Consider the following 25,662-nt stretch of genomic DNA (forward strand, 5'->3'; position numbering starts at 1 on the left):
TAGATCAACAACAACAACAAAAAGCATAGGTCACGTCCACAAAGTAAAAGCTGAATCTAGCTACGTGTATAAAAAAATAAAATTATGATTGTTATTGAATCTATGGTATCGGTCAGAATAAGTTTTCGGAAAACCCAAATTTGTTTTCCTTTTCCATCTTGTATTCCATCCAAAAGTTAGACCTCCATTTTTATATTGAGCCGAATTTCATCAGATTAAGATCTAATTATATTTCGAAATATAAGTCAGCAATTTTGTTACAATAAAAGGTTGTCAAACTAAGTGTAAGCGAAACAAAATAAATATAATATTGATGACAAAATTATCTATGATCAGGCACGTATAGCCACGGGGGACACGGGGGCACGGGGGCACGGGGATCGGTTGAAATTTTTTAGACCCCTCAACATGAATGTGCCCCCCCCCCAAAAAAAAAAACAACCAACAACAAACAAACAAACAAACAAACAAACAAACATCAAACTCTGGTTACGGCCCTCATTGATGGTAATTAACAACAACAGAACAGATCATAAGTCAAAAGATTGATAAAACCTTTAGCTAGTTAAGTAGTATATCTGCACGAAACAATTCAGTGATTCAAATTAATAAATTTAGACCCCTCAACATGAATGTGCCCCCCCCCCCAACAAAAAAAAAAAACAACAAACAAACAAACAAACAAACAAACAAACATCAAACTCTGGTTACGGCCCTGTCTATGATGATGGTAATTAACAACAACAGAACAGATCATAAGTTAAAAGATTGATAAAACATTTAACTAGTTATTAACTAGTTAAATAAGTAGTATATCTGCACGAAACAATTCAATTCAAAAAAACAAATAATCCCCGATATTGATATTATATGCGCCTCGGGAGCTAATTTAAGTCGATATGGTGCATGGATACGCCCCCCCCCCCCCCAAGGAATACTGAATATTGTTATATGAATGTCGTTTGTTTCGAAGAGCAAACATGCGCTAGTGGCCATAATATTCCTACCGACCATTTCCTTTTCTTCTTCTTCTTCTTCCTTTTGAGTACAGACCTCTTTACAGAGTACTATACTGGGGTGTGCAGGTGGACCATACACCGGGTTTCCCCTCGGTTTCCCCTACTCTCATACGAATAGTGCATTAGGTTCTTAATGTGCAAAGATATAGTGACTCTTCTCTACACGGGACCTCCATTTAACGTCCTATCCGAGGTACGGAGTATTTTCCACTTACCTGCGTCTATGAACAAGGGAAGGTTTAAGGTTCTAGGTTCAAGGTTCATTTTATTTCTTTCTTTCACAACATTTTTACATATCATATCAATTCCTTTCATAGCAAAAGCGCTCCTCACAATTTCTGTAAATTTGGCAGTTTAACGCTACGCGTACCGCCTTGACCGGACTGTGCGGTATCTGTGCAGTTCTGTGTGTAGAGAGGTCGGGCTGTATTCATTATTTCTTGGGGGTGCATAAATTGCTCTAATTATACGTACGCGTGTAATGCGCAAGTTTATTGTGACGGCACTAAACCCATCCCACTCATTGTTCCCCTATTTTCATAATGGTACTGACCCAATGAAATGTAGTGCAGTGCGCTCGTACGCGCTGCGCTGCGTGTGTACATGTACTGTACTTATGCATGTTCAGTTATATGTGTATGCATAGCATTACGTACATGCATACAGGGCTAGCTGGCACAAAACCCTGGGTCGGGCTTCTAAAATGGGACATGAAGCCTGATTTGACATGAAAATTGACGGAGCTAAAAATGAATCAATCAAAATGAAATTTATATGTATGAAAAGCTTACGTATCATATGTCATTGTCTGTGATTGAGGATTTACAAATTTGACGCAAAACGCGTTGCTGCAAAGTTAAAGATTGGTTTATTGAAAGGCAATCGAGCACAGTGCGACCGATCCATTGACATTGTGTATGAGAGAGTTTTTTTTTTTTAATGGATTGTAAAGTTCAACGTCAAAGTGACGGAGGTTTTTTTTCAAGTAAGGGCATGGTTTTACATGGAATGTAAAGGAAATGTTTCCTTCTTCTCATATCTCGATTGAGGATATTATTCTCAATTTCGATTTTTAATGGTAAAGAAAAGTGTAAAAAGATGTCGAGAATTTTACCATATGTCATGTAATATAAAATGCGCGCGGGTCGGTTGATCTCCCGAAAGGAGCGCGAAGGAATTGATATGAATAATAGAACAAAAATAGCATAAGAAAAAAACAATTTAAGTGCAATTTTAAGTCGATATATAATCCAAATGAAAGGAAGTGGAGACCTTAGAAACGGCTGGGCTTGTAAGAGCAAGATCCCCATATAACATAATTTATCAATGCTTCACTTTTTAAAACGTTTCAAAGTTACCAAAACTACACATGATTAAATATGGGGGAAATATTTACAAAAGGGATAGCTTGAAAATATATACAAAAGGATCGAGAGGAAAAAAGCAAACTGGAACGAGAAAAACAACAAAACAGAGAAAAACAGAGAAAGAAGAAAGTTATATGTACATAGGGGACAATGGTATTTGGTGTAAAGAAAAAGAAAAATAGAAGAGAGGAGGGGGGGGGGGGGAGAGAGAATGTGAAATGCTGACATTTATATTGAATAATCAAACATAACAAAAACAAAAAGACAACGCACGTTATCAATATATATTAATAAATTATTACTTAATATCATTTCTGGTGATATAATTGTTACGTTAATTGTCGACATAGTTACTCAATAAATGTAATTTTAATTTGCGTTTAAAAACAAAGACACTGACAGATCTAGTTACATTGATAGGAAGTGAGTTCCAAAACTTGGGACCAGTAGGCCTACAAGCCAGCGTCTTCAGAGCAAAGCAGTTCTTACACGTGGAATATGAAGTGCAGTTGCCTGCCTTGTATTATAGCTATGAATTTGATTGTTCTTTCGAAATATTTGTACTAACGCATTAAGTTTGGGAGAGTACCATTTTCAAAACCATACATAATTGCGCCTACCTGTATAAAGTAAATGTCTTCAACCTTCAATAGCTTATTACTGTATAACAAAACACACAACGCAGGCTTCAGTCATCCGCCTGGGTGGGAGTCGAACCCGGGATATTTGGTTCGACAGACGGACGCTTTACCGACAGGTGCGTACGCAAAGAGGGGGGGGGGGCGCTATCCCCAAAGTGCGCCTATCCCCTTCACGCCCCTTTTTACTTTGACAACGATGCCCTTTCCTTTTCATCTCTGATATAAGTGCCCCGTTTGCCTCTTTTTCTTGCCACTTCCCCCCTTCTTATAAAAGCGCCTTAATTTACACCTCTGAAGAATGCCCTTAATCTGATCGATGCCCCTTTTCTTTCAACTAAAGCACATTTTCCTTTATTACCCCTTTTCCTATCTGGTCAGTGCCAGGCTGAATCGCCGCTAAATATTTCCTGACGAATTGGGCAACAACAAAAAAGTTATTGTGTCCCTCTCATGCTCATGCTCGGATTGACGCCCTTGGCCCTCCCCCTCCCCTCCCCGCCCCCGTGAAAAGCAATAAGTCCCCTAAGAGTGTCCTTATTGATCAGTTAAGGTTATCAGTAGCGGAGTAAGGGGCCCAGGGGTACCTGCCCCCCCCCCCCCCAGGTAAAAAAAAGGGGGGGGGAATGGGAGAAGGGGAGAAAGAAAAAGGGAGAAAAAGCGAAAAAGGAGGGGGAAAAGAAAGAAAAAGGAAGAGAGAAATAAGAAGAAAAGAGGGAGGAGAAAAAAGGGGAGGGGAGAAAAAGGAAGGGGAAACTGAAGAAAGGGGAAAGACGGAGGAGAGAAAATGATGAAAAGGAAAATAATGAGAAGGGAAAAGAAGGAAAGGGGTGTGATAATAAGAAGGTGTTGTTTTTTTACCGGGAAAAGGACGGGGGTGCGCAAATGCAGTGTGCATAATACGGGGCCCCTCTTGCCAGGCGTGTAGCCCCCCCCCCCCCAAAAAAAAAAGCACAAGAAGAACAACAAAAAGAGATGGAAAATAAAAAAGAGGGTAAAGAGAGAATTTTTGGGAGTTAAATGAGAAAGGAAAAATGAAAGAGAAAGTAAACGACGATAGAAGAGAGGTGCGAGAGCATGAGGAATTGCATTTCTTTAAAAAGAATAATGGGATAACAACCGAATAACAATACAGAAAATAACTACTAACAATTTACTGGCATTGTTAATTGCACAACATAACGCCACTAGGCTATCGTCGATCCAACAGTAAAAGTATTAAGAGAGGACCAGTAACTACGCCCTCTCACAAGTTGCCTGGCGGAAATCATCGAATGACGATGGAAACGCCATTAATCACAACAACAACAACAACAACAACAACAACAACCAGCGGTATCGCTAAAGGGGGATGTGGGGTGCGACACCCCTCCCCCCACCCACTTGTCAGGATATTGTTTTACTAACTTAGTAAAATTGCGTTGCTGTCGGGAAAATAAGAAAAGGGGGAGGGGGAAATGCGAGGGAGAGGGAAAGAAAAGAAAAAAAAGTGTAGGAACAAGGAAAGAAAGGAAAGAAAAGGAGAAAAGGACAAAAAGAAGAGAAAAAGGAAACAAAAGAATCGGGGGATGAAAGGGAGAAGATGGGTGGGAGTAAAAGAAAGAGTTCGGTGGAGTCATCATGTCGAGGGGGCAAGAAAGATACGCGTAGATAATCGTGTTGTTGTGTCGGGTCCGCTGTGTCGGTATTTTTGCTATGGTAAGAGGACACTTTTTAAAAAAAAAAGCCCCGCCCCCCCGGGCTAAATAGGGTAAAGTATTGGCTGAGATATGCAGGCGCGGATCCAGGATTTCTTAGGGGAGGGGGCCCAATTTTTTTTTTTGGGGGGGTAGTGAGCACTTTTTTTTTTTTTTTTGATCCTCAAATTTTTTTCAATTTGCACCCCCCCCCCCTTGAGCGCCAGGGGGGGGGGGGGGGCCCAACCCCCAAAAAGGTAAAAATCACGTGATTTTACATGATTTTTTTCTCAAGGGGGGGGGGGGCCTGGGTCCGCCACTGGAGATATGACCATCTAAATAAATATATTTCCTATAGGAACTTTTTTTTTTTGGTCCCAAAAAAAAATCGCAACGACTCAGCCGACCGCTCCGCTGAATATCCGCTGAATAACTACGGGGGGGGGGGGGGGGGGGGGGGGGGGGGGGGGGGGGGGGGGGGGAGGTATATAAAAGGACACTTTTTTTTTTTTTTGGTCTCGAAATTTGAAAATTTGACATTTGGCTCCGTTGGGTGGGGGGGGGGGGGGGGGTAAGGTCACCTTTTTAGGTCAGCCATGGGAATAATTTATTTTTTTAATAGTCTAATTAAAAAAAAAAAAAAGGGGGGGTGGGGGGGGGAGGTTTTAAGGGGTTATTGGGGGGGGGGGGGGGTTACACACATTAAAATACCAAAGGGGGGGGGGTTAACCCCCCCCCCCCCCCCCCTGTGTACGCGCCTGCATAGATCTATTTCTATCTCACTCTGTTATTGCATTGGTTTTTGACGCTTCGAAGGTACCATAGAAAGATTGAATTGATATGCAAAAATTAGTTAGCTAGGTTGAGTCAGATTGCGTGTTGATTGTGCAAGGGAGACGACGGGAAGTCACAATATGTTGGACCTTTTCACGATTTTTAGCAAAGGAGGGATCGTTCTTTGGTGTTTCCAAGGAACATGCCAAGCCTTTGGAGCGCCCGTGAATTCGCTGATAAAAAGTGGGATTCTCCAGGTGAGTGAATTTAAAGTTATCATATTTCATGTACAGATCAAATGGAAATGGATTGCGGATTGTGATGATGATGGTGATGCATGAATGAGTGTGATCATCATGATCGTGCACGTTGATGAGTGATGTGTGTATTGCTGGGCCTATGCTGGCCAAGGCTAGACAGAAATGACCCAAATTAGATGTTTAAATAACCATCTGATTTGGGTCATTTCTTTAATAAAACTGACATTTGTTGTCATTCCCCAATACAGATGGTAACCCAGAGATCTAGTACCGTAGGGGTGGCTATGAACATCTTTTCGTTCACGACATTTTCTTCCCGATTTTCTTTATTTCGTCTCTAATTTTCTGATTTCTAAATCAGATGTAAATTAAGTCGGTCTATATATCTCCTAATTACTGTTTTCAAAATTTGCTAACCTATCATAGAATGTGAAATTTTGGCAATATCGTGAAATGGGCCCCGCAACTTACCCGTCTTGTAATCGATTACAAATCATCTTAGACTTCTAACTTCAGTCTTCAGCCAACATTTTCATGAAGGACAGCAATAAAAGGGAGATAAAAGTGAGTTAAAAAGGGGGTTGAAAGGGACTTATTTTTTAAATAATAATTAGGAGGAGGGGGGGGGGGGGGGAGGCACGTAGCCACGGGGGGGGGGGGGGGGGGGGGGGGGGGGGGGGGGGGGGGGGGGACGGGCCCCCCAAAAAAAAATTTCAAAAGGAAAAATATTTAACTAAAAGATAAATTTAAAGAGAGGGGGGGGGGGGCGGGGGGGGGCCCCCCCCCAAAAAAAAAAAAAAAAAAAAAAAAAAAATCAAATAAAAGATAAATTCAAAGAGAGGGGGCCATAATATTATTTTTAAAAAAAACGAAAATATTAAAAAAGGAAAAATATTAAAAAAGGAAAAATATTTAAGAAGGTAAAATATCAAAAAAGGAAAAATATTAAAATAGAGTCTAGGGTCTAAAAGATGAATTTAATCATTTAAATGTAACCCTTTTTGATCATTTGCTAGCTCTATTTGTTAAACCTCAAAACACCCCCTAAATTATACTTCGGTGAAAGAAGCCCCACTACCGTGCTGTCCGTCTTGAAAATGCATAGGATGGGGCCTTGTTCACGAGTATACAGTATAGTCGTGATACAGGCCCCATGTCCGTGTTGGAGAACATGCAACGCCGTTGCGCGGGGCCTATATCACGAGTATATATAGCGAGTTCAATAGCAGACTCGCTAATATATACTCGTGATACAGGCCCCGCTGCTGTGTTGAAGTGCGCGCGATGCCGTAGCGCGGGGCCTATATAACGAGTATATAAGTATAGTCGTGATACAGGCCCCGCTGCTGTGTTGAAGTGCACGCGATGCCGTTGCGCGGGGCTTAGATCACGAGTATATATAGTGAGTTGGCTGAAGTTAGAAGCCTAGTATAAAATTATAATCGATTCAAAACAGTTGCGGGGCCTATATCACGAGTATGCCGAAATTTTCGGACTTACTTATATGAATTATCCAATTTGTATCTTTGAACTGTGAAACAGTACGTTCATGCACGTTCATGCACTCGAACATAGAGCTATATGACCCGGCGGCCGATATATATTTCCGGGTCAATTCCTGCCAAAACATAGCCAATGGCCAATCAGAGCACTCGTTTCGTGGGAGTTCGTTGGTCAAGCCGGGCTGACTCGTACGTAGCTACGGTAGCTATTGGACGTTCGAAAAGAAAAAATGAATATTCATCAACTAAAACCAAGAAGGATAATGTTGACGACGAGATTTTCTCGGATTAATCATTAATTTAGGATCTAAATGAGCAAGCTATCGTAAGTCAAATAAGCTATATATATGTTATTTTTTATTTCTATTATAATTGCAGCAGTTATGAGGATGTAAAGAGTGAAAATCTCGTTGCATATCTCATTCATGGCGGTCCGGTCGAACCGAACCATTTGTTCTGTACAGTCCCGTACAGTCCCGATGGGAAATACTTTAGTCTCTATAATCGGAGGTCTAGTGGAGCCAGACGTAGTCTCAGTGGAACAACCGACGATTAGAGAGACTGAAGCTTTCGGTCTAGCCAAGGCATGATAACTGAACTAATTCTGTCGTAATATTGTGGATCGAGTTGAAATTGGTGTTGCAATAACTTAACTGAGTGCATATGTTTGACTTGTGTGTGTTTTAACTTTTATTTTTGTTTTATTTTTTTTGTAGATCTATGTTTTTGTATTTTTGTATTTTTGTATTTTTTGTAATTTTGTATTTTTGTATTTTTGTATTTTCTTTTTTTTTTTTTTTGGGGGGGGGGACTGGGGCCTTTTTGAGGGTGGTAAATCAGTGATATAATCAGGGCTCTAACCCCCTCCTAATTCACAATTAACAGCGCCCCAACAGCAAATCATGACAGGCCAATTTTCAGCTCTCAGACTCAGACTCAGATTGACATCTTTGAACCAGTCCAGCGCAGCAAAATGCTAGTCAACGATCAATTCAAAGCGGTTCGAACATTTCTATGTCAAATCAAAAATGAGATTGACTGTTCTCATAACGCTTTATCAGCGCACATTCTTTATTTTGAATAGGATGTCAAAAACCATTCATTCATTTATTCTGACTGAAATTTGGCTCTATTATTGACAAAAGTCAATGGAAATTGTCATCTCTTAGCCAAAAAGTTACAAAAATGATAATGTTGTAATTATTGTTTTCATGACATGATGGGGGTCGATTTGATCACTTTTTGACCAAGATGGTTACTTTGGGCAAAAGTTTGGCTAAAAAGATCAACAAATCTTGAGAAGGGTCAATGCGACTTATATTTTTGGAAACAGCGCAAAATTTTAACCAACATTAATTGAAAGAGGTTTTAATTTAAATAAAATTACTGGTTTACCCGATTTAAGGACTCTTCAGTCTTCATCTATTACACTGCTTCAAATCTGGGGTTTCCTAGTTCATAGTTCATAGTTGATAATGAAATTTGGAAAATAAGATTTGATGAACAAGAATATTTCCTCTCCTTGTGTATGATCTAGATACGGTGAGTACTTTCACCAATGAAACCGGGGCTGATATATCCAAAACCTATAGGAGCCAATTCTACATTGGAGGCTATGCAGTGGTTCAAAGTTATAAGGCCTCCCAAAATATATACCGTAATTAATGGTGTATAAACCGCCCTCGTGTATTAACCGCACCCCTCTTTTTCGCCCTTAAAAAAATAAAAAATAAAAATAAAAATTGCAGACTCTGTCGGCAGCAAGCCAGGTCCGTGTTAAAAAACCCACGCGGAAGGCCTTTCATTTAACTGCGAGGTGCAGCTGAATGTGTAAGATCATTAATGTAAATTAAAAAGCAGTAGAGGACCTAGGATAGAACCTTGTGGTACGCCATGTAATAGAAGAAAAATTGGAGGAATTATTATTATAAACTACATATTGAGACCTATCAGAAAGATTACTTTCAAACCAAGATGACAGACAAATTTGAGTGTTGTTCTAGTGTTCTGTTTCCGAGTGGTGAGTCAACACCGATTACTGAGCTTTTTTCTGTGTGTGTGTACCGTATACATGTATAAGACCCACCCCCCACTTTGAATTTTTTTCGGCGGCAAAAAAGTGTGGTTAATACACCGTTAATTACGGTACATGTCTACATGTATAAATGTTTTGCGTCCTGCCTTTTTTTTAATAAAAAAAGGAGGAGAGGCCCTCTTTTTCTTCAAAACGGCTGCTCAGTACATTTTCTTAGATGTTCGGCGAGGCTATTTTTAAAGATGACTGCCAGCTTTTATATTTTATTTTATTTTTTTAGCAGCAAGTTTTTTCGTTTTTTCCACACCAAAAAAAAAGGAAAGAATCAGGCAGCCTTAATAATGGGGATGCTAAATATAATTTGTTTCCTTCTTTTTCTTTTGGTCAACATGTACATTATTAAAAGGATGTCAGTGAATGTATACTTTGGTTATGTGACAATATACAGTCAAGCTGCTTCTCTTTCTTAATCACTGGAAAGTTTCCTTCACAATGCCAGGTAATTTAACATCCCATGCACATACCTTTTAATGTTCGACAATGTCTCTTTTTGTCTCTCTCTCTCTCTCTCTTTCCTCTGTAGGAGCGTGGAGGAAGCAACTCTTTTAACCATGGAACCCTGACGCTCAAACATAAATTAGACAATGAGTTTGAACTCATATTTGTGGTAAGTTCACTTATTGGGTAAACTGTTTGGTCTGTATACTAATTTGGTAAAACCTGACCCTGGGTCGAGAGGGAGAGCATTCCACAACGAAAGCCCTGCATGAGCAAAGATCCCCCCCCCCATACTATTGAGTTTATGACAAACAAGAAACCTGAAGTTTTTAGTGCGTAAATATCAGAACGGAACGTAATGATTTATCAAAGTAATAGTATAGTGGAGGGGAGCAATTGACACAATGAAATAGAAGCATCACAAAAATTGAAACAATGCGTTCACTCATGGGTGACCAATGGAGTGCGTTAAGAACTGATGTGACCTTGTTTGCCTCTGGCATACATTAAAGGTAATACAAAGTTTTGGAATGGGGACATGAATTCGGTTCAAATGAACATATTATAATGATATGCGATCCTACAATATTCAGTGATCGTCGCAGTGGAAATCGAGTTTAAAGTTATGAAATTGTAAATAATAACTATTTATGTTATATAGCTCCCTCTCGAGGTCAATATATTAATTAAGCTATAAAATAATGTTTCTTGACTAAAATCGACCGATTAGCTATTCCCGTTTGGAAGTTATATATCATGACGACATATACTGCTATTTTCATGGTCGCAGCTACCATTGTACGGCCATAGGCGCTATTTGAAATTTATCAAAATTTACCAGGAGCACCGGTAAATTTTTATATTCAATTTTTCTTGAAAGCAGAAATGTTTTAGGGGCTAAATTTTCCAGTGCTTATAATACTTCCACAGGGGTATCCAAATATATCAAAATTGTAAAGAATCACTATCCACCAGTTTTCAAAATTTCCCAAAACTTTGTATTACCTTTAACTCTTATCCTGCCATGAGACTGCTAGCGCGCTATTGTTATAGTGCCATGTGCATGCGAGCGTGCTATCGATTGAAAGCCACGTTCATGCTAGCGAGCCACCGCTACGGTGCTTTGTGCGCGCTAGCGCGCATATGTAATAACAGTTATTGTTCATGCCCATTGCACCGTGCTGAGTGCTTTTACAGCGCTATTGAAAGTACCATCGCGTGCATCAGATTATCGGCTTTGGATTACGCGTCTTTGTATACAACAGTCAGATTGGATTTTCTCGAGTAATTCAGCGATTTGTTTTTTGTAAAGATTTAAATAACACGCACTTGAACCAACCTTAAAATTAACTTGGCACTCAGGAGATTAGCACTGTGGCACAATAGGAATTAGCACTGTGGCACTGGGTGCATTGTATGGGTGGCAGCTTAAGAGTTAATGATGCTCTACGGCAATTTTGAGACAAGTTCACTACAAGAATGAGCTGAAAATCAGAAGAATATTTGCCCAATTTGACTTAAAGCCATTCTGTACTTCAGTCACTACTACAACATTCCCTCTAATGCCATCTCAGGTCAGCTGTAGCAGTATGATCCCGTAACTCGCTGCTTCCCTTGCTGGGCCCTCTCGAGCGGTTACGCCCTGTTGGCAGGTTAACCATGAGATGGCGCTATGCAATAAACAGTGCACTAGGGTTAGAAAGTTCATCAGTTTAGTATCGCTTTTAACAATGAAGTCAGCAAAGATTAACAACCTTTTATTGATCCGCTTGAACAGGTTGCCTACCAAAATATATTGGCACTGGCGTACATTGACAAGTTCATTGATGATATTCACCGGGAGTTCAGAGACAAGTACAAGGATGTGCTGAGGAGCGGAAGGATATTTGGCCAATTCGATTTCAGCGATGATTTCCAGCGGGTCTTGAGGGAGGCGGAGAAGAGTAGCGTAGTTGCCAAGAAAGGCAAGCAGGTAAAGAAAGCATTTCAAAAAATGTTAAAGGTGTAAATATGAATCAGCTACATCACATGTACATGTATGCCTCCTTAAATTGGGACCAATTAGTAGTATCGTTCACTCTTGAGACAAATCAAATTCTTGATGCAAATCAAATTGTATATGAATACACTTTTTGAGGAGGCGCGATAGCTCAGTTGGTAGAGCAGTGGTCTCGTAATCCGGTGACCTGGGTTCGAAACCAGGGCGATGCGCTAGTGCCCTTTGGTAAGGCATTAATCCTCATTTCTAGGTCTCTCGGAGAGAGGAGTTAAAGCTTGTACACATTTTTTGATTCATTTTTTTTTAAACACTAAAAAGAATAAAATTTAATAAAATGCTGACTGTAGATTTCAAGATTTTTGGAAACAGTCGCAAAGGGCAGTGCAACTTGTTTCTAAAGCCTATTATTGTAAATTAGCCTACAATATTTTTGTTTGTTTAATCTGAAAAAAAATTCAGCCTTCCGTCTGCGAAGATATGTTTCAATGAACCATCTTGGTTTCAAAAGAAAAATATATAATTTAATTTTTTTAACACAGTCATATAACGACTTGATTTATTAAGCTCAGTTGGTTGTGCGATAATTATAAAGTATTCTAAATATTTGCATTCCTGATTGTATCTTTTATCTTGATTTTTGATACAGATGAAGAGTTTTGAAGAATCTCACAAATCCAAGAAGACTGTAGCATCTATGATCATAGACCCCAGCAAAGAGGAGAAGAATATCACCAACAAAGCAGCCAAGAAAGGAAGTAAGTTTAATTTCAAAAGAAGCTAAATCCATTTTTTGTAACTTTGGAGAAAAAAAGAATTTGTTTACCAGATTTTGTACAAGCATATATGGAAAAGTGATGGTAGAAGGTGCTTTTTTTCATCATTGCTCCTAAAATGTTGGTAAATACTAAATCAAATCAAATTAACAAAAAAATACAGCCAACAATGTCTAAGCGGTACTTTATTTTATTTGCAGTGGGCTTTAACAGTTGTTTATAATTTTATTGCTTGTAAACAAAAATGAACATTTCCATTGTTTAACCTATACGAATACAAAAGTAGAAATGAAATTGAATTGAATTTGTAATCTTTGTGTCTCATCAACTCAGATAAGACCGAATCTAGTCCCCAACCCTCCAAGAAACCAGCAAAACAACCAGAAACCATCGACAGTGGAACTCTGGATGAGGAGACTATTAACCGTAACAGAGAGAAGATGTTTAACAGGAACAAGCCCAAGAAAGTAGAGAAATCACCGTAAGTTAAATTTCTGGGAAAAAAGTGCAAGATGGTCTTGTAGTAGGTTCATGTAGCTCTTGTTTTGTGTTCCCATGCTAGGCACGTCTACTTGTTAATTACAAAGTTGTTTCTTCATGTGGTTGCCAACTTTTGTCAAGATCAGTTATACGGAAAACTGGTTCAAAGCCAACCCACTGTGCTATCATTAAATCCTTTTAAAGACACATAGAAACAGACCTACCTACCTGTACGATTTAGTCGTAGTTCGTACGATATTTAATATATCTAAAAAATATTTATTTAAAAAAAAAATAATTATATTTTGTGTGTGTGTGCCATTTCAATGGCTCAATGCCCATTCTGTCCTGTAAAGTATCCGACAAGCATCTCACATCAGCAATTTGGGGATGTTTATTGGTTCATGGAACACACCATTCGTGATGCAATCATGCATATTCAACCAAATATGATTATTATACATAGTAAATTGTTGTTGATTGCATAAATAACTTTAAAAAACAAATGAACCGAATGTCATGTTTTTTTTAATTCCCAGGAAAGTGACTTCCAAGCCGACCAAGAAGACCAAGCAAGCAACCACCTGGGGCATGGGAGGGAACGCTAAAGACATGCCCGATCTAGACTGGAGTGAGAAGCCCCCTGGTACCAACGGGACCAGCGAGGGACAGAACGGACATAAGGAGTTTGATCTGGAGGATGAGGTAGGGAAGAGAGGAAGAGAGGGAGAGAATGACTGAGATGGTTGGACTTATGATAGTGACAGAGAGAGAGAGACAGAGACAGAGATAAGAGATAAAGTAAGAGAGGGAGGGGCAGAGAGAGAATTACTGAGAGGGATGGACTGGAGTGAGAAACCCCCTGGTCCCAACGGGACCAGCGAGGGACAGAGCGGACATAAGGAGTTTGATCTGGAGGATGAGGTAGGGAAAAGGGAGGGAGAGTATGACTGAGACGGTTGGACTTATGATAGTGACAGAGAGAGAGAGACAGAGACAGAGATAAGAGATAAAGTAAGAGAGGGAGGGGCAGAGAGAGAATTACTGAGAGGGATGGACTGGAGTGAGAAACCCCCTGGTACCAACGGGACCAGCGAGGGACAGAGCGGACATAAGGAGTTTGATCTGGAGGATGAGGTAGGGAAAAGGGAGGGAGAGTATGACTGAGACGGTTGGACTTGGATCAAAGTGAGCGGGAGAGAGCGAGAAAGAGAGATAGAGGGAGATAGAGACAGAGATGAGAGATTCAGTAAGAGAGGAAAGGGGAGAAGAGACTGGAGTGAGAAACCCCCTGGTACCAACGGGACCACCGATGGACAAAACGGACATAAGGAGTTTGATCTAGAGGATGAGGTAGGGAAAAGAAAGCAAGAGAGGGAGAGAGAGAGAGTGACTGACTTAAATAAAGTGAGCGAGAGAGAGCGAGAAAGAGAGATAGAGGGAGATAGAGACAGAGATGAGAGATTCAGTAAGAGAGGAGAGGGGAGAAGAGACTGGAGTGAGAAACCCCCTGGTACCAACGGGACCACCGATGGACAAAACGGACATAAGGAGTTTGATCTAGAGGATGAGGTAGGGAGAGTGACTGACTTAAATAAAGTGAGCGAGAGAGAGCGAGAAAGAGAGATAGAGGGAGATAGAGACAGAGATGAGAGATTCAGTAAGAGAGACGAGGGAGGAAGAGACCGGTCATAATGATATGAAAGAGATACTCAATTCAAAGTGGGCGAGAAAGAGAGAGAGAGAGAGAGAGAGAGAGAGAGGGAAGGGAACTAGGGAATTAATCATCCAATATCTTTTGTTCAATTTTTCGTCATGATTGTGTTCCTTGCTTTTAACTTCATTTATCTTTAAACCTAGTGCAACTTTCATGACAAATTAGTACATATTGGATTGTGTGAGGAATGATTATTAGCATAACATTTGCTAAGTACATGTACATGGTTTACCTTGTAACTTTTCTTGAGAGATAAGGTTATTTCCAGAATGAACTGTTTTCATTTTTTCCCCTCTCTCTTTCTCTCTCTCTCTCTCTCTATCTCTCTTTCTTTCTCGCGCTCTCTCTCTCTCTCTTTTTCTCTCTCTCTCTTTCTCTCACTCTCTCCCCATCTCTCCCTTTCTCTCACTCTCTCCCCATCTCTCACTCTCTCCCTCTCTCTCTTTCTTTCACTTCTATCGCCTTCAGTCTGCCTGGGTTGGTACGATGAAAGGAGAGCTGCCCAACATTGATGGACTGAACGAAGAGGAAGAGGAGGAAGAAGAAGAGGAGGAGGAGGAGGTGGAGGTTAAGAAGGCAGCCAGCAAACCAAAGTAAGTCTATCATACCAGTCCCCTGTTTCACAAAACGTGGTATCAATAACAAGTTGGGATAATTGTTAGAAGCTACTGAAATCCTTGCATTTGATTGGCTGTGAGCAGATTTTGTCATAGATCTGTGGCAGCTGTTATTGATTACAGGTTTTATGAAACTTGGGCCCGGATCTATGTTATTACTCTTGATTCCCCACACTCTCAAACTTAAGCATCAAGGGACATTATTGTACATCGAACATTCACTTTCCCAAGCTGGTACAGATTGTTAAGACATCAAAGGGATATGTTAAGTACAGATAATGACCGCTTTGAGGGGCACAGTTAAAACTATTGCCCAGGGTAATCTTGAAACTCTACTGTGACCCGAAAATATGTAGTCAATATTTCTTTCATGTACCACATCCCCCATTGTCAATTTTTGAATTAATAGCAACTGCGTACTTTAGAGATGGGGGTTGCAATTGATTTCAATCAATCACAACTGTTTATACAACAAGACCTAGGAATTTTTGCTTGTAATAACATGATGATAGCACACTATATATTTGTACATGTACAATACATTCTAACAGATTTCAAATCTACATGTAATTGGGTTTTATTCTCTCTAGGGCACAGTCTAAAAAGCTCCCTGCATACAATGTAGTTCTCCCACAATCAGATTTTTGCTTCCAATACAAATTTTATTGTTGAGCATGTGTTTCTATACTTTGTATATACATGTAGCAAGCATCTGACAATAAATTCAATTCAAGTCAATATTGGTACTTCAAAGTATGAATTTAGCATATTGACATTGTATTAATACTTGCCATGAGATCATACGAAATGTGAATTACACTGTAATGCATATTGCGTTAAATATATTTTGGTATGACAGTTGCAAGTGCATGCATATTATTGGTATTCAAAATCTATATATACATGTAAAGAAAAATATTGTTTGATGAGGCTAAAAACAATATGCATATTATGTCATAACATTGAAAAAATATGAAATTGGTGCAATTCATTCAAAGAGTTTCTTTGTTTTGTCTCCAGAGCCCAGGCTAAAACTGGCAGTCGCTTTGGCATGTTCAACATGTTCCGTGGTCTGGTTGGCTCCAAAACCCTGGACAAGGAGACTATGGCTCCCGTGCTGGATAAGATGCGTGATCACCTGACAGGTAAGGTCCCATTAAAGGCATCTTTTAACAATGTAAAATCTGAGATGCATGGCCCTACGTGTTATCAGTGTCTGTGATATGGTGTAATATCGAAGCGCAAAAAAAATTGCACTTCAAAATAATCATGAAGTGCTTCAAAAAGTAAAAAATCTTTTAGTGACCGGTTTAACCATACTCATTTTCCCCAATAAAATGTAGTGTTATAAAAAAACGATTTCCAATCATGAATATCTCGATAATCAGACAGGCGATCGGCTTATAAGTCATGGGATTCCTGACTGACCTAAAGGTTTTTAAATATGATTGCAGCATGAGCTAAATCTAGGATGTTGTTTCAGAATCCTTGGCAATGTTACTGAGTCACTTAAAGGGGTTGGTATCATGACAAGACAATGTGTCTTTCCCGTGGCCTGACTCGGGGGCCAATCAGGTATAATGCGACTACGGACGACGCGACCGCAGTATTCACATGTGTGCCTCATACGCGAAACCGAAGCGTGAAGAGAACTTCGGTCTGTTTCTGACTGTTAATCAAGTCCTTTCGGTTACATGCTGTTGTCCAAAAGAAATGGCAGATGGTGTTAACCATTATTTGCCATATATGCTACACCCCCTTAAACATATGCCGCTCCATACCATCTCAAAGAAGAACACAAAATACAAATACAAAAAACAGCACCAAACAGGAGGAGGCATTTCAAAATGATTTTTTGCTATTTTTTTGTCAGGTTTGGACTCTATATCATCTCTTAAAGGCCCACTGCACTACTTGTAGCTACTTGCGCCCTCTATATAACAAACAATGCCTAATCGGTGACCATTGGTCCCCCATGATCCTCTTTTTCTTATGTTAACTGAGAGCTGAGTTGATGAGATAACCACCTGTCCAGTGACCTTGCAGGGCAGTCTAATCCCTCCTGTAAACTACGGCAGATAAGCTTTAAAGCCACACTGCCCTTCTTGTAGCTACTTGCTCCCTCTATATAACAAGCAATGAAAAGTACCAGTCTGGTAAAACAAACAAAACCAAACCATATACTGTGTATTGTGTTTTTATTTCAGCTAAGAATGTTGCCCGGGACATAGCTGAGAAGCTGTGCGAGTCTGTGGCCACCAAGCTGGAAGGCAAAGTCCTAGGAACGTTCGGAAGTAAGTTGGCCTACAAGAATCACAAAGTAAAGCTCTTACAAAGCTGCCAACCATTACGTTTTCACTGGAAATATTCCCTTTTTTTCTCAAATTACGGTAGTCGTTTTTTTTCATAAAATATGTTATCTTAATTGTAATCGTGAACCCAACAACCTTTGCATTTCAAGTTCAAGCCCAAATTTTATTTCCAAATCTGATTTAAATAAAGCACAAGTACAATTTATATGCATATATACAATAACAAACGTTAAAATGAAACATCTTCAATTTAAATCATAATGTGGTGGGAAAACACAGAGGCCAATGGCCTATCAAGGTTATTCCCAAAGATAATAAAATTTACATACAAAATTTCTTAAATACACTAAAAACAAGATAGAAATACAAAGATTAAAATAACACAAAACATCAATATATAGAAATAAACCAGACAAATCCATTACAAAAAACAAAAACAGAAAAGGCACTTATGTAAAAATAATCCTAGTTATACTGCATTGTAAATTGATTTATACGGTATATATGTTTACAGAATATTGATATGTTACATTACATTGTAAATTGACATATATGATGTATATGTTCCCAAACAGAATATTGATTGTTACATTACATTGTAAAGTGATTATATGTTTATAAACAGAATATTGATGTACATCAATGAAGTTTAGTAAATACCATACAATACAATACATATTAATTTACAAGATATTTCTTAAGCTTTCTTTTGAAAATTTTCAGTCGAGTAATTTCCAGTCGAGTGATTAAATAATATGTGAGTAAATAATGGTGTTACATGTTTATCAGGAGTCACATCCGTAGTCAAGGAAACCCTACAGGAGTCCTTGGTTCAGATCCTGTCGCCACGACGACGCGTAGACATCCTCCGAGATGCCCTGGAGGCCAAGGCCCGTAACAAGCCATTCTCCATCACGTTCTGTGGGGTGAATGGTGTCGGCAAGTCCACTAATCTAGCCAAGGTAATCTGCGCTTTTCCCAGAGCGGCCCAAAGCGCTTACAACAAGAGGAATCCGACAAAAAAGGAAAATGAAAACTTAGAGAATCCTAACAAATCTGGATTACAAAAAAGAAATGTTTTAAGTCCCTTTTTGAATGAAGAGACAGATGATGATTGCCTGAGTATTAAAGGTAGCCTATTCCATTATTTAGATACAGTTATAGTGAAAGTCCTATCTCCATGAGATTATTATTTATTCAAGGGTGATTATGCGTAGTGTGACCCATACAACATATGCCCTTTTTTCCATTTATCCTAATGAAATTTGCAATTGAGTCAGGTTTGAAACGGTTTAAGGAAACCTGTAACCTATAGCTTGATAAATTAAAGCTGGTTCAGATATGGCGCAGTAAACAGCGGCAAAAAAGCTGCCACGTTTTATTTACCTGTAAATGAATGGCAACTGTGCACATCAAAGATCCTGCGTGTGATCCCTGAGGTCTTTGTTATAAGATACAGAGATGTGACTAAACCTGATTATATCTCTGCTTGAGCCTATGGAAACATGTACATTGTATGTGATACGAGAATAAAAGCTCTCTCTCTCTTTCTCTCACTCAATGTTTGTCTGACCCTGTCTCTGTCTGTCTCGCACTCTCTCTCTCTCTCTTTCTCTGTATGTCTGTCTGTCTCTCTCACTATCTCTCCATTCCTCCTTTTTCCCCCCTCTCTCTCTCTCACTCAATGTTTGTCCGACTCTGTCTCTCTCTCAATCTCTGTCTTTCTTTCTTTCTCTCTCACTCTCTCTTCATTCCTCCCTTTTCCTCTCTCTCTCTCTCTCTCTCTCTCTCTCTCTCTCCATCCCTCCCTTTCGATCGATTCCAACATATTAATGATCTGATTTTTTTCGCCCGTCTGGACTAGATCTGTTTCTGGCTGATTGAGAACGGTTTCCGCGTGCTGATCGCCGCCTGCGACACCTTCCGGGCCGGCGCCGTGGAGCAGCTACGCACCCACGAGCGCCATCTCAACGCCCTTCACCCCGCTGAGAAGCACGGGGGTCACGCCCCTGTTCAGCTCTACGAGAAGGGGTACGGGAAGGACGCAGCAGGAATCGCTATGGAAGCCATCAAGTTTGGTGAGTAGCAACGTTGATATGTTCACGACTTCTGCATATCCAGAAACTTTGTTGAAAGCCCCACTGCACTACTTACAGCTATTTGCGCCCTCTATGTAGCAACAATACCTAATCGGTGCCTGTTGGTCCCCTATGATCCCCTTTTTCTTATGTTAATTGAGAGCTGTTTTGATGAAATAACCACCTGTCAGTGACCTTGCAGGGAGGTCTAATTCCCCCTGACCAAACTAGTGCAGACATGCTTTTAATAGACCTGTGACTAATATACAGTGTATTTTGATTCATGCATGTTTCACTCATGAAGTCCCCTTTAATGATTATTCTATATCCTGCCCTACACAATGACATCTCTATTGATGGAATCCACTTTGCATTCATTAGTTATTACTATGTCAGGCAAGCCTCTATCATTTTTACTCAGCTATCAAGATATATTTGTATCGCAAAAGTATTCATAGAATTAGTAAGCATGTGTATTGTGTTACCAAAATGTCATCTAGTATTAAAAGGTGTGGTAATAACAGGGAGGGCCAAGAGTTTCAAGTGTACCGGACATAAGTGCTATACACGAACTTACTACTATTATTGTTGATTATCATTATTGTGATTATTAATGTTAATTGTTATTATTTTATTTATTATTTGTATTGTTATCATTGTTATTATTGTTCTTGTAATTTTCTTGTCCTTGTCCTTCTTCTTCTTCTTCTTCTTCTTCTTCTTCTTCTTCTTCTCCTTCTCCTTCTCCTTCTCCTTCTCCTCCTTCTTCTTCTTCTTCTTCTTCTTCTTCTTCTTCTTCTTCTTCTTCTTCTTCTTCTTCGTCTTCTTCTTCTTCTTCTTCTTCTTCTTCTTCTTCTTCGTCTTCTTTTTCTTCTTCTCCGTCTTCTTCTTCTTCGTCTTCTTCTTCTTCTTCTTCTTCTTCTTCTTCTTCTTCTTCTTCTTCTTCGTCTTCTTCTTCTTCTTCTTCTTCTTCTTCTTCTTCTTCTTCTTCGTCTTCTTCTTCTTCTTCTTCTTCTTCTTCTTCTTCTTCTTCTTCTTCTTCTTCTTCTTCGTCTTCTTCTTCTTCTTCTTCTTCTTCTTCTTCTTCTTCTTCTTCTTCTTCTTCTTCTTCTTCTTCTTCTTCTTTGTCTTCTTCTTCTTTGTCTTCTTCTTCTTTGTCTTCTTCTTCTTCTTCTCCTTCTTCTTTGTCTTCTTCTCCTCCTCCTCCTCCTCCTCCTCCTTCTTCTTTTTTTTAATCTTTTAATTTGTCCCTCTTCTTCTTTCAATCAATTAATTCGCTGTAGCCCGAGACTATCGCTTTGATGTGGTGCTCATAGACACAGCTGGTCGAATGCAGGACAACGAGCCACTCATGAGGGCACTCTCCAAGGTTAGATTTTATTATAATCTCTACTCCTGGGAGGCGTTTCACAAAACCTGTCATCAGTGACAAATGACATTTTGTGTTATAAGCTACTGAAATCCTTGCTTCTGATTGGTTATCAGCAGATTTGTCACTGATTTTTGTCATTTGTCATTGAAAAAAAGCTTTGTGAAACTGGTCCCTGGGCCCTGTAATATGAAAATTGACCTACATGTACACTCAATAGTTAATATCTATTTTATCTCCAATTTTGCTGCAATTTGTATGCTTTATCTTATCTGTACCCAACCATGTTTTTTAAAAATCTTTATTTAATAAATGTATTTGCATAACATTGTATAAGTTAGATTTATTAAAGACCACATTTGTTTGATGGTGCTGAGAAAAAGGTCATGGATTTTAAAAGTTTTACCGTTGAAAGAAACATGGAAAATTGATTGAATTTTATATTTTAGAAAGCGCAAAACCTTGCATAACTAATTTTCCTATTGCCTTTCTTGTTATCTAGTTGATCAAGGTGAATCGTCCAGACCTGGTGCTGTTTGTTGGAGAGGCTCTGGTAGGGAACGAGGCTGTGGATCAGCTCACCAAGTTCAACCACGCCCTGGCCGATTTCTCCGACTCTGACGACCCCCGTCTCATCGATGGAATAGTCCTCACCAAGTTTGACACCATTGATGACAAGGTTTGTAACGGGTCATTCCATTATTAGGGGGTATGGATGATATTCAAGACCATGATAATTTTTAATATGGAGAAGGAGATGGAATGGTCATGTGGTTAGGAGAGAAAAAAGCCATTGCAGACCTGCCAACTACTACAATTTTGCCATATTTTGTATGATTTTTTAATGAAAATATGACGGTATAATTTTTATGCCTCCGCCACCGAAGGTGGTGCCGGAGGCATCATGTTTTCGGGTTGTCCGTCCGTACGTCCGTACGTCCGTACGTCCGTCCAGTTTGACCGTTATCACAATATCTCAAGAACCATTTAAGATTTAAACTTAAGACTCGGGAATAGTATTTATCACCATAGGAAGACGATCTGATTAGATTTTTGAGTACGTAGGTCAAAGGTCACAGGTCACAGAGGTCAACTTATGAAATTCCTTGTATTGAGTTTGTTAGCGCGATATCTCAAGAACCATTTGAGATTTAAACTTCAAACTTAAGGATAGTATGTATCACTATAGGAAGACGATCTGATTAGATTTTGGAGCACGTATGTCAAAGGTCAAGGGTCACAGAGGTCAACTTATGAAATTCCATACATTGAGATTGTTATCATGATATCTCAAGAACCACTTGAGATTTAAACTTCAAACTTAGTGATAGTGTGTATCACTATAGGAAAACAATCTGATTACATTTTGGAGCACGTAGGTCAAAGGTCAAGGGTCATAGAGGTCAACTTATGAAATTCCATACATTGAGATTGTTATCATGATATCTCAAGAACCACTGGAGATGTAAAAACTTCAAACTTAAGGATAGTATGTATCACCATAGGAAGACGATCTGATTAGATTTTGGAGCACGTAGGTCAAAGGTCAAGGGTCACAGAGGTCAACTTATGCAATTCCATACATTGAGATCGTTATCGCGATATCTCAAGAACCACTGGAAATTTAAACTTCAAACTTAATGATAGTGTGTATCACCATAGTAAGACAATCTGATTAGATTTTGGAGCACGTAGGTCAAAGGTCAAGGGTCACAGAGGTCAACTTATGCAATTCCATACATTGAGATCGTTATCGCGATATCTCAAGAACCACTGGAGAATTTTCACTTCAAACTTAATGATAGTATGTATCACCATATCATAATATCTCAAGAACCACTGGAGATTTAAACTTCAAACTTAATGATAGTGTGTATCACCATAGGAAGACAATCTGATTAGATTTTGGAGCACGTAGGTCAAAGGTCAAGGGTCACAGAGGTCAACTTATGAAATTCCATACATTGAGATTGTTATCATGATATCTCAAGAACCACTGGAGATTTAAACTCCAAATTGATGATAGTACATGTATGTATCACCATAGGAAGACAATCTGATTAGATTTTGGAGCACGTAGGTCACAGGTCAAGGGTCACAGAGGTCAACTTATGAAATTCCATACATTGAGATCGTTATCGCGATATCTCAAGAACCACTGGAGAATTTTCACTTCAAACTTAATGATAGTATGTATCACCATAGGAAGACGATCTGTTTAGATTTTGGAGCACGTAGGTCAAGGGTCACAGAGGTCAACTTGTGAAATTCCATGTCTTCAGCTCGTTATCGCGATATCTCAAGAACCATTTGAGATTTTAAACTTCAAACTTAAGGATAATATATATATCACCATAGGAAAACGATCAGATTAGATTTTGGAGTACATGTATGTCAAAGGTCATAGAGGTCAACTTGAAAAATTCAGACTACATGTATAGGACTTGTCATGATATGTCAAGAACCACTTGAAATATGTTCCGTTACTTAACCCGTACTTAACTGGGCTATTTTGAGCACCTCCCTGACTGGGGGGGGGGGGGGGGAGGGGCCGATTGCCTCGAAATTTGGCACGCGTCTTGAGAAATTGCGCAAAGGAAGAGACCTCACTATTATTTTGCTGAAAATTGCTTATTTTATCAATTATGCTAATTTATGCAATTGCATAAAGGAAGAGACCTCACTATAATTTTGCTGAAAATTACTTATTTTATCAATTATGCTAATTTATGCAAATCAAATTCATGAATAATGATTTTTATTAACAATTACATAAATAAAGCTTTTACAGAGTTGATTTTGTGGCAAAAAGTTTCTAAAAAGCCTATCGAGCATTATCACATAAAAAAATTGTCCATGTCTATTTCGATTCTTATGTATTTCATTGTTTTATGAACTTCTTTTGTATTCTATTGTTATTAATTCTTAATCTTAAGCTACAGTCCCATATACGTCCCGGACCGTCCCGGACCATCCCGGACCCCATCCGGGGTGATCCGGGATTCGGTCCGTGTTGACACCGTGTTGGCACCGGGGTGGTCCTGGATGGTCCTGGATGGTCCTGGATGGTCCTGGATGGTCCTGGGCGGTCCGGGGGTCGACCCCGGATGTTTTTGACGGTCAAAAACTGCCGGGGTGGTCCGGGACGGTCCGGGACAAAAGTTTGATCCGGGGTGATCCGTGTAGCCACCGTGCTGGGTCCGGGGTCATCCGTAGTGGCGCCGGGGCGGTCCGTGTTGATCCGTGGCAGTCCGGGAGTGAGTTATTGACCGCCCAGGACCATCCAGGACTATCCAGGACCATCCAGGACCATCCAGGACCACCCCGGTGCCAACACGGTGTCAACACGGACCGAATCCCGGATCACCCCGGATGGGGTCCGGGATGGTCCGGGACGGTCCGGGACGTATATGGGACTGTAGCTTTTAAGCATCACACTTTTTTTAACAAAACATCCCGGACCATCCCGGATCACCCCAGACCATGGTCCGGGATGGTCCGGAGTGGTCCGTGCTCGTCCGTGCTGGTCCGGCTTTATATGGGACTGGGGCTTTATGTATTGTATTGTTTTAGGACTTCTGATACTTGAGGTTGTTACGTATCAATATTTTGCTTGAATAAATGATAACTAAACTCTAAAGAGTAAAATTATGCTGATTTATAGACCAAACTAGAAACTTCACTTTGCCATTCATTTTGTACACAAAATGACAAATTTCTCAATTTTCGGCTTGACCTTAGGTCACAATAGGTCAAGTAACTCTCTAGTTTAAATTGCTCTATGGCGGAGGCATCATTTTCGACTGCGCGCAGTCAAAATTCCATCTAGTTTTTCTATAAACTGATTTTCCAAAAATGTAATCAGCCAACTCTGATTTACGGTTGTCATCATTTTCTTTTCTTGTCTCTTTTGCATGCGATCTCTCTTTTGCCTAATTCCATACGTATATGTGCGTTCCATAGAGATGTGTACTTCTCTGTAGTTTTTAGTATGCGTACGGATTAACCTGAAACAAAACGTTAATATCCATTGATCACCACCCAGATTGACCACTACTCTGGGATTATTTTTCTTCCACTCCCCAGGTTGGAGCGGCCATCTCTATGACCTACACCACCGGTCAGCCCATTGTCTTCGTCGGGACCGGTCAGACCTACCGCGACCTCCGCAACCTCAACGTCCAGGCCGTGGTTAACGCTCTCCTCAAGGCCTAGGCTGGACGTCTAGTGGACACGGTCAACCCCTGGAGGGTGTTTCACAACGATCCGAAGTCAAACTTACCTCTTAAGTTTTACTTGATTATTACGGAGAGCCATTTGTAGCCTTGAAATAAAATAGAAAGATTAAATGAAAACTTACCGTTTGAAATTTGATCTTTATTTTATGAGGAAGTTGAAGAGGGAGATTACGTGAGAAGCCCGCTCTAGCATGTAAGTCAATCTTTGAAGCCGAATGGGACTACTAATCCAACAACGTTGTAATCAATAGAAAGATCTCTATAAAAGAAAAAACTCGAACTTCAACCGTTTGGGAGGGAAGCGGAGGGC

At 39.8% G+C, this 25,662-nt stretch overlaps 1 protein-coding gene across 1 annotated transcript; it reads left to right on the top strand.

Annotated features, from left to right (window-relative positions):
- Positions 1-5,550: 5,550 nt before the first annotated feature.
- On the top strand, positions 5,551-25,417 carry LOC115918096 (signal recognition particle receptor subunit alpha-like). Its single transcript, XM_030977669.1, has 14 exons — positions 5,551-5,731; positions 9,855-9,938; positions 11,547-11,741; positions 12,415-12,523; positions 12,875-13,022; positions 13,561-13,726; positions 15,207-15,331; positions 16,376-16,500; positions 17,563-17,649; positions 18,457-18,629; positions 19,532-19,745; positions 21,029-21,114; positions 21,617-21,793; positions 25,201-25,417. Exons 1-14 carry the CDS (start codon positions 5,615-5,617, stop codon positions 25,327-25,329), a joined length of 1,935 nt encoding a protein of 644 aa, XP_030833529.1. The 5' UTR covers positions 5,551-5,614; the 3' UTR covers positions 25,330-25,417.
- Positions 25,418-25,662: the final 245 nt, after the last annotated feature.

Source organism: Strongylocentrotus purpuratus, unplaced genomic scaffold (assembly GCF_000002235.5).
Source record: "Strongylocentrotus purpuratus isolate Spur 01 unplaced genomic scaffold, Spur_5.0 spur5_scaffold_1, whole genome shotgun sequence".
NCBI lineage: Eukaryota > Metazoa > Echinodermata > Echinoidea > Camarodonta > Strongylocentrotidae > Strongylocentrotus > Strongylocentrotus purpuratus.

Coding starts and splice junctions, on each gene's coding strand:
- LOC115918096 (XM_030977669.1), top strand. CDS start 5,615: ATGTTGGACCTTTTCACGATTTTTAGCAAAGGAGGGATCGTTCTTTGG. Junction 9,939..11,546: donor AGTTTGAACTCATATTTGTG/GTAAGTTCACTT, acceptor CCGCTTGAACAG/GTTGCCTACCAAAATATATT. Junction 15,332..16,375: donor AAGGCAGCCAGCAAACCAAA/GTAAGTCTATCA, acceptor TTTTGTCTCCAG/AGCCCAGGCTAAAACTGGCA.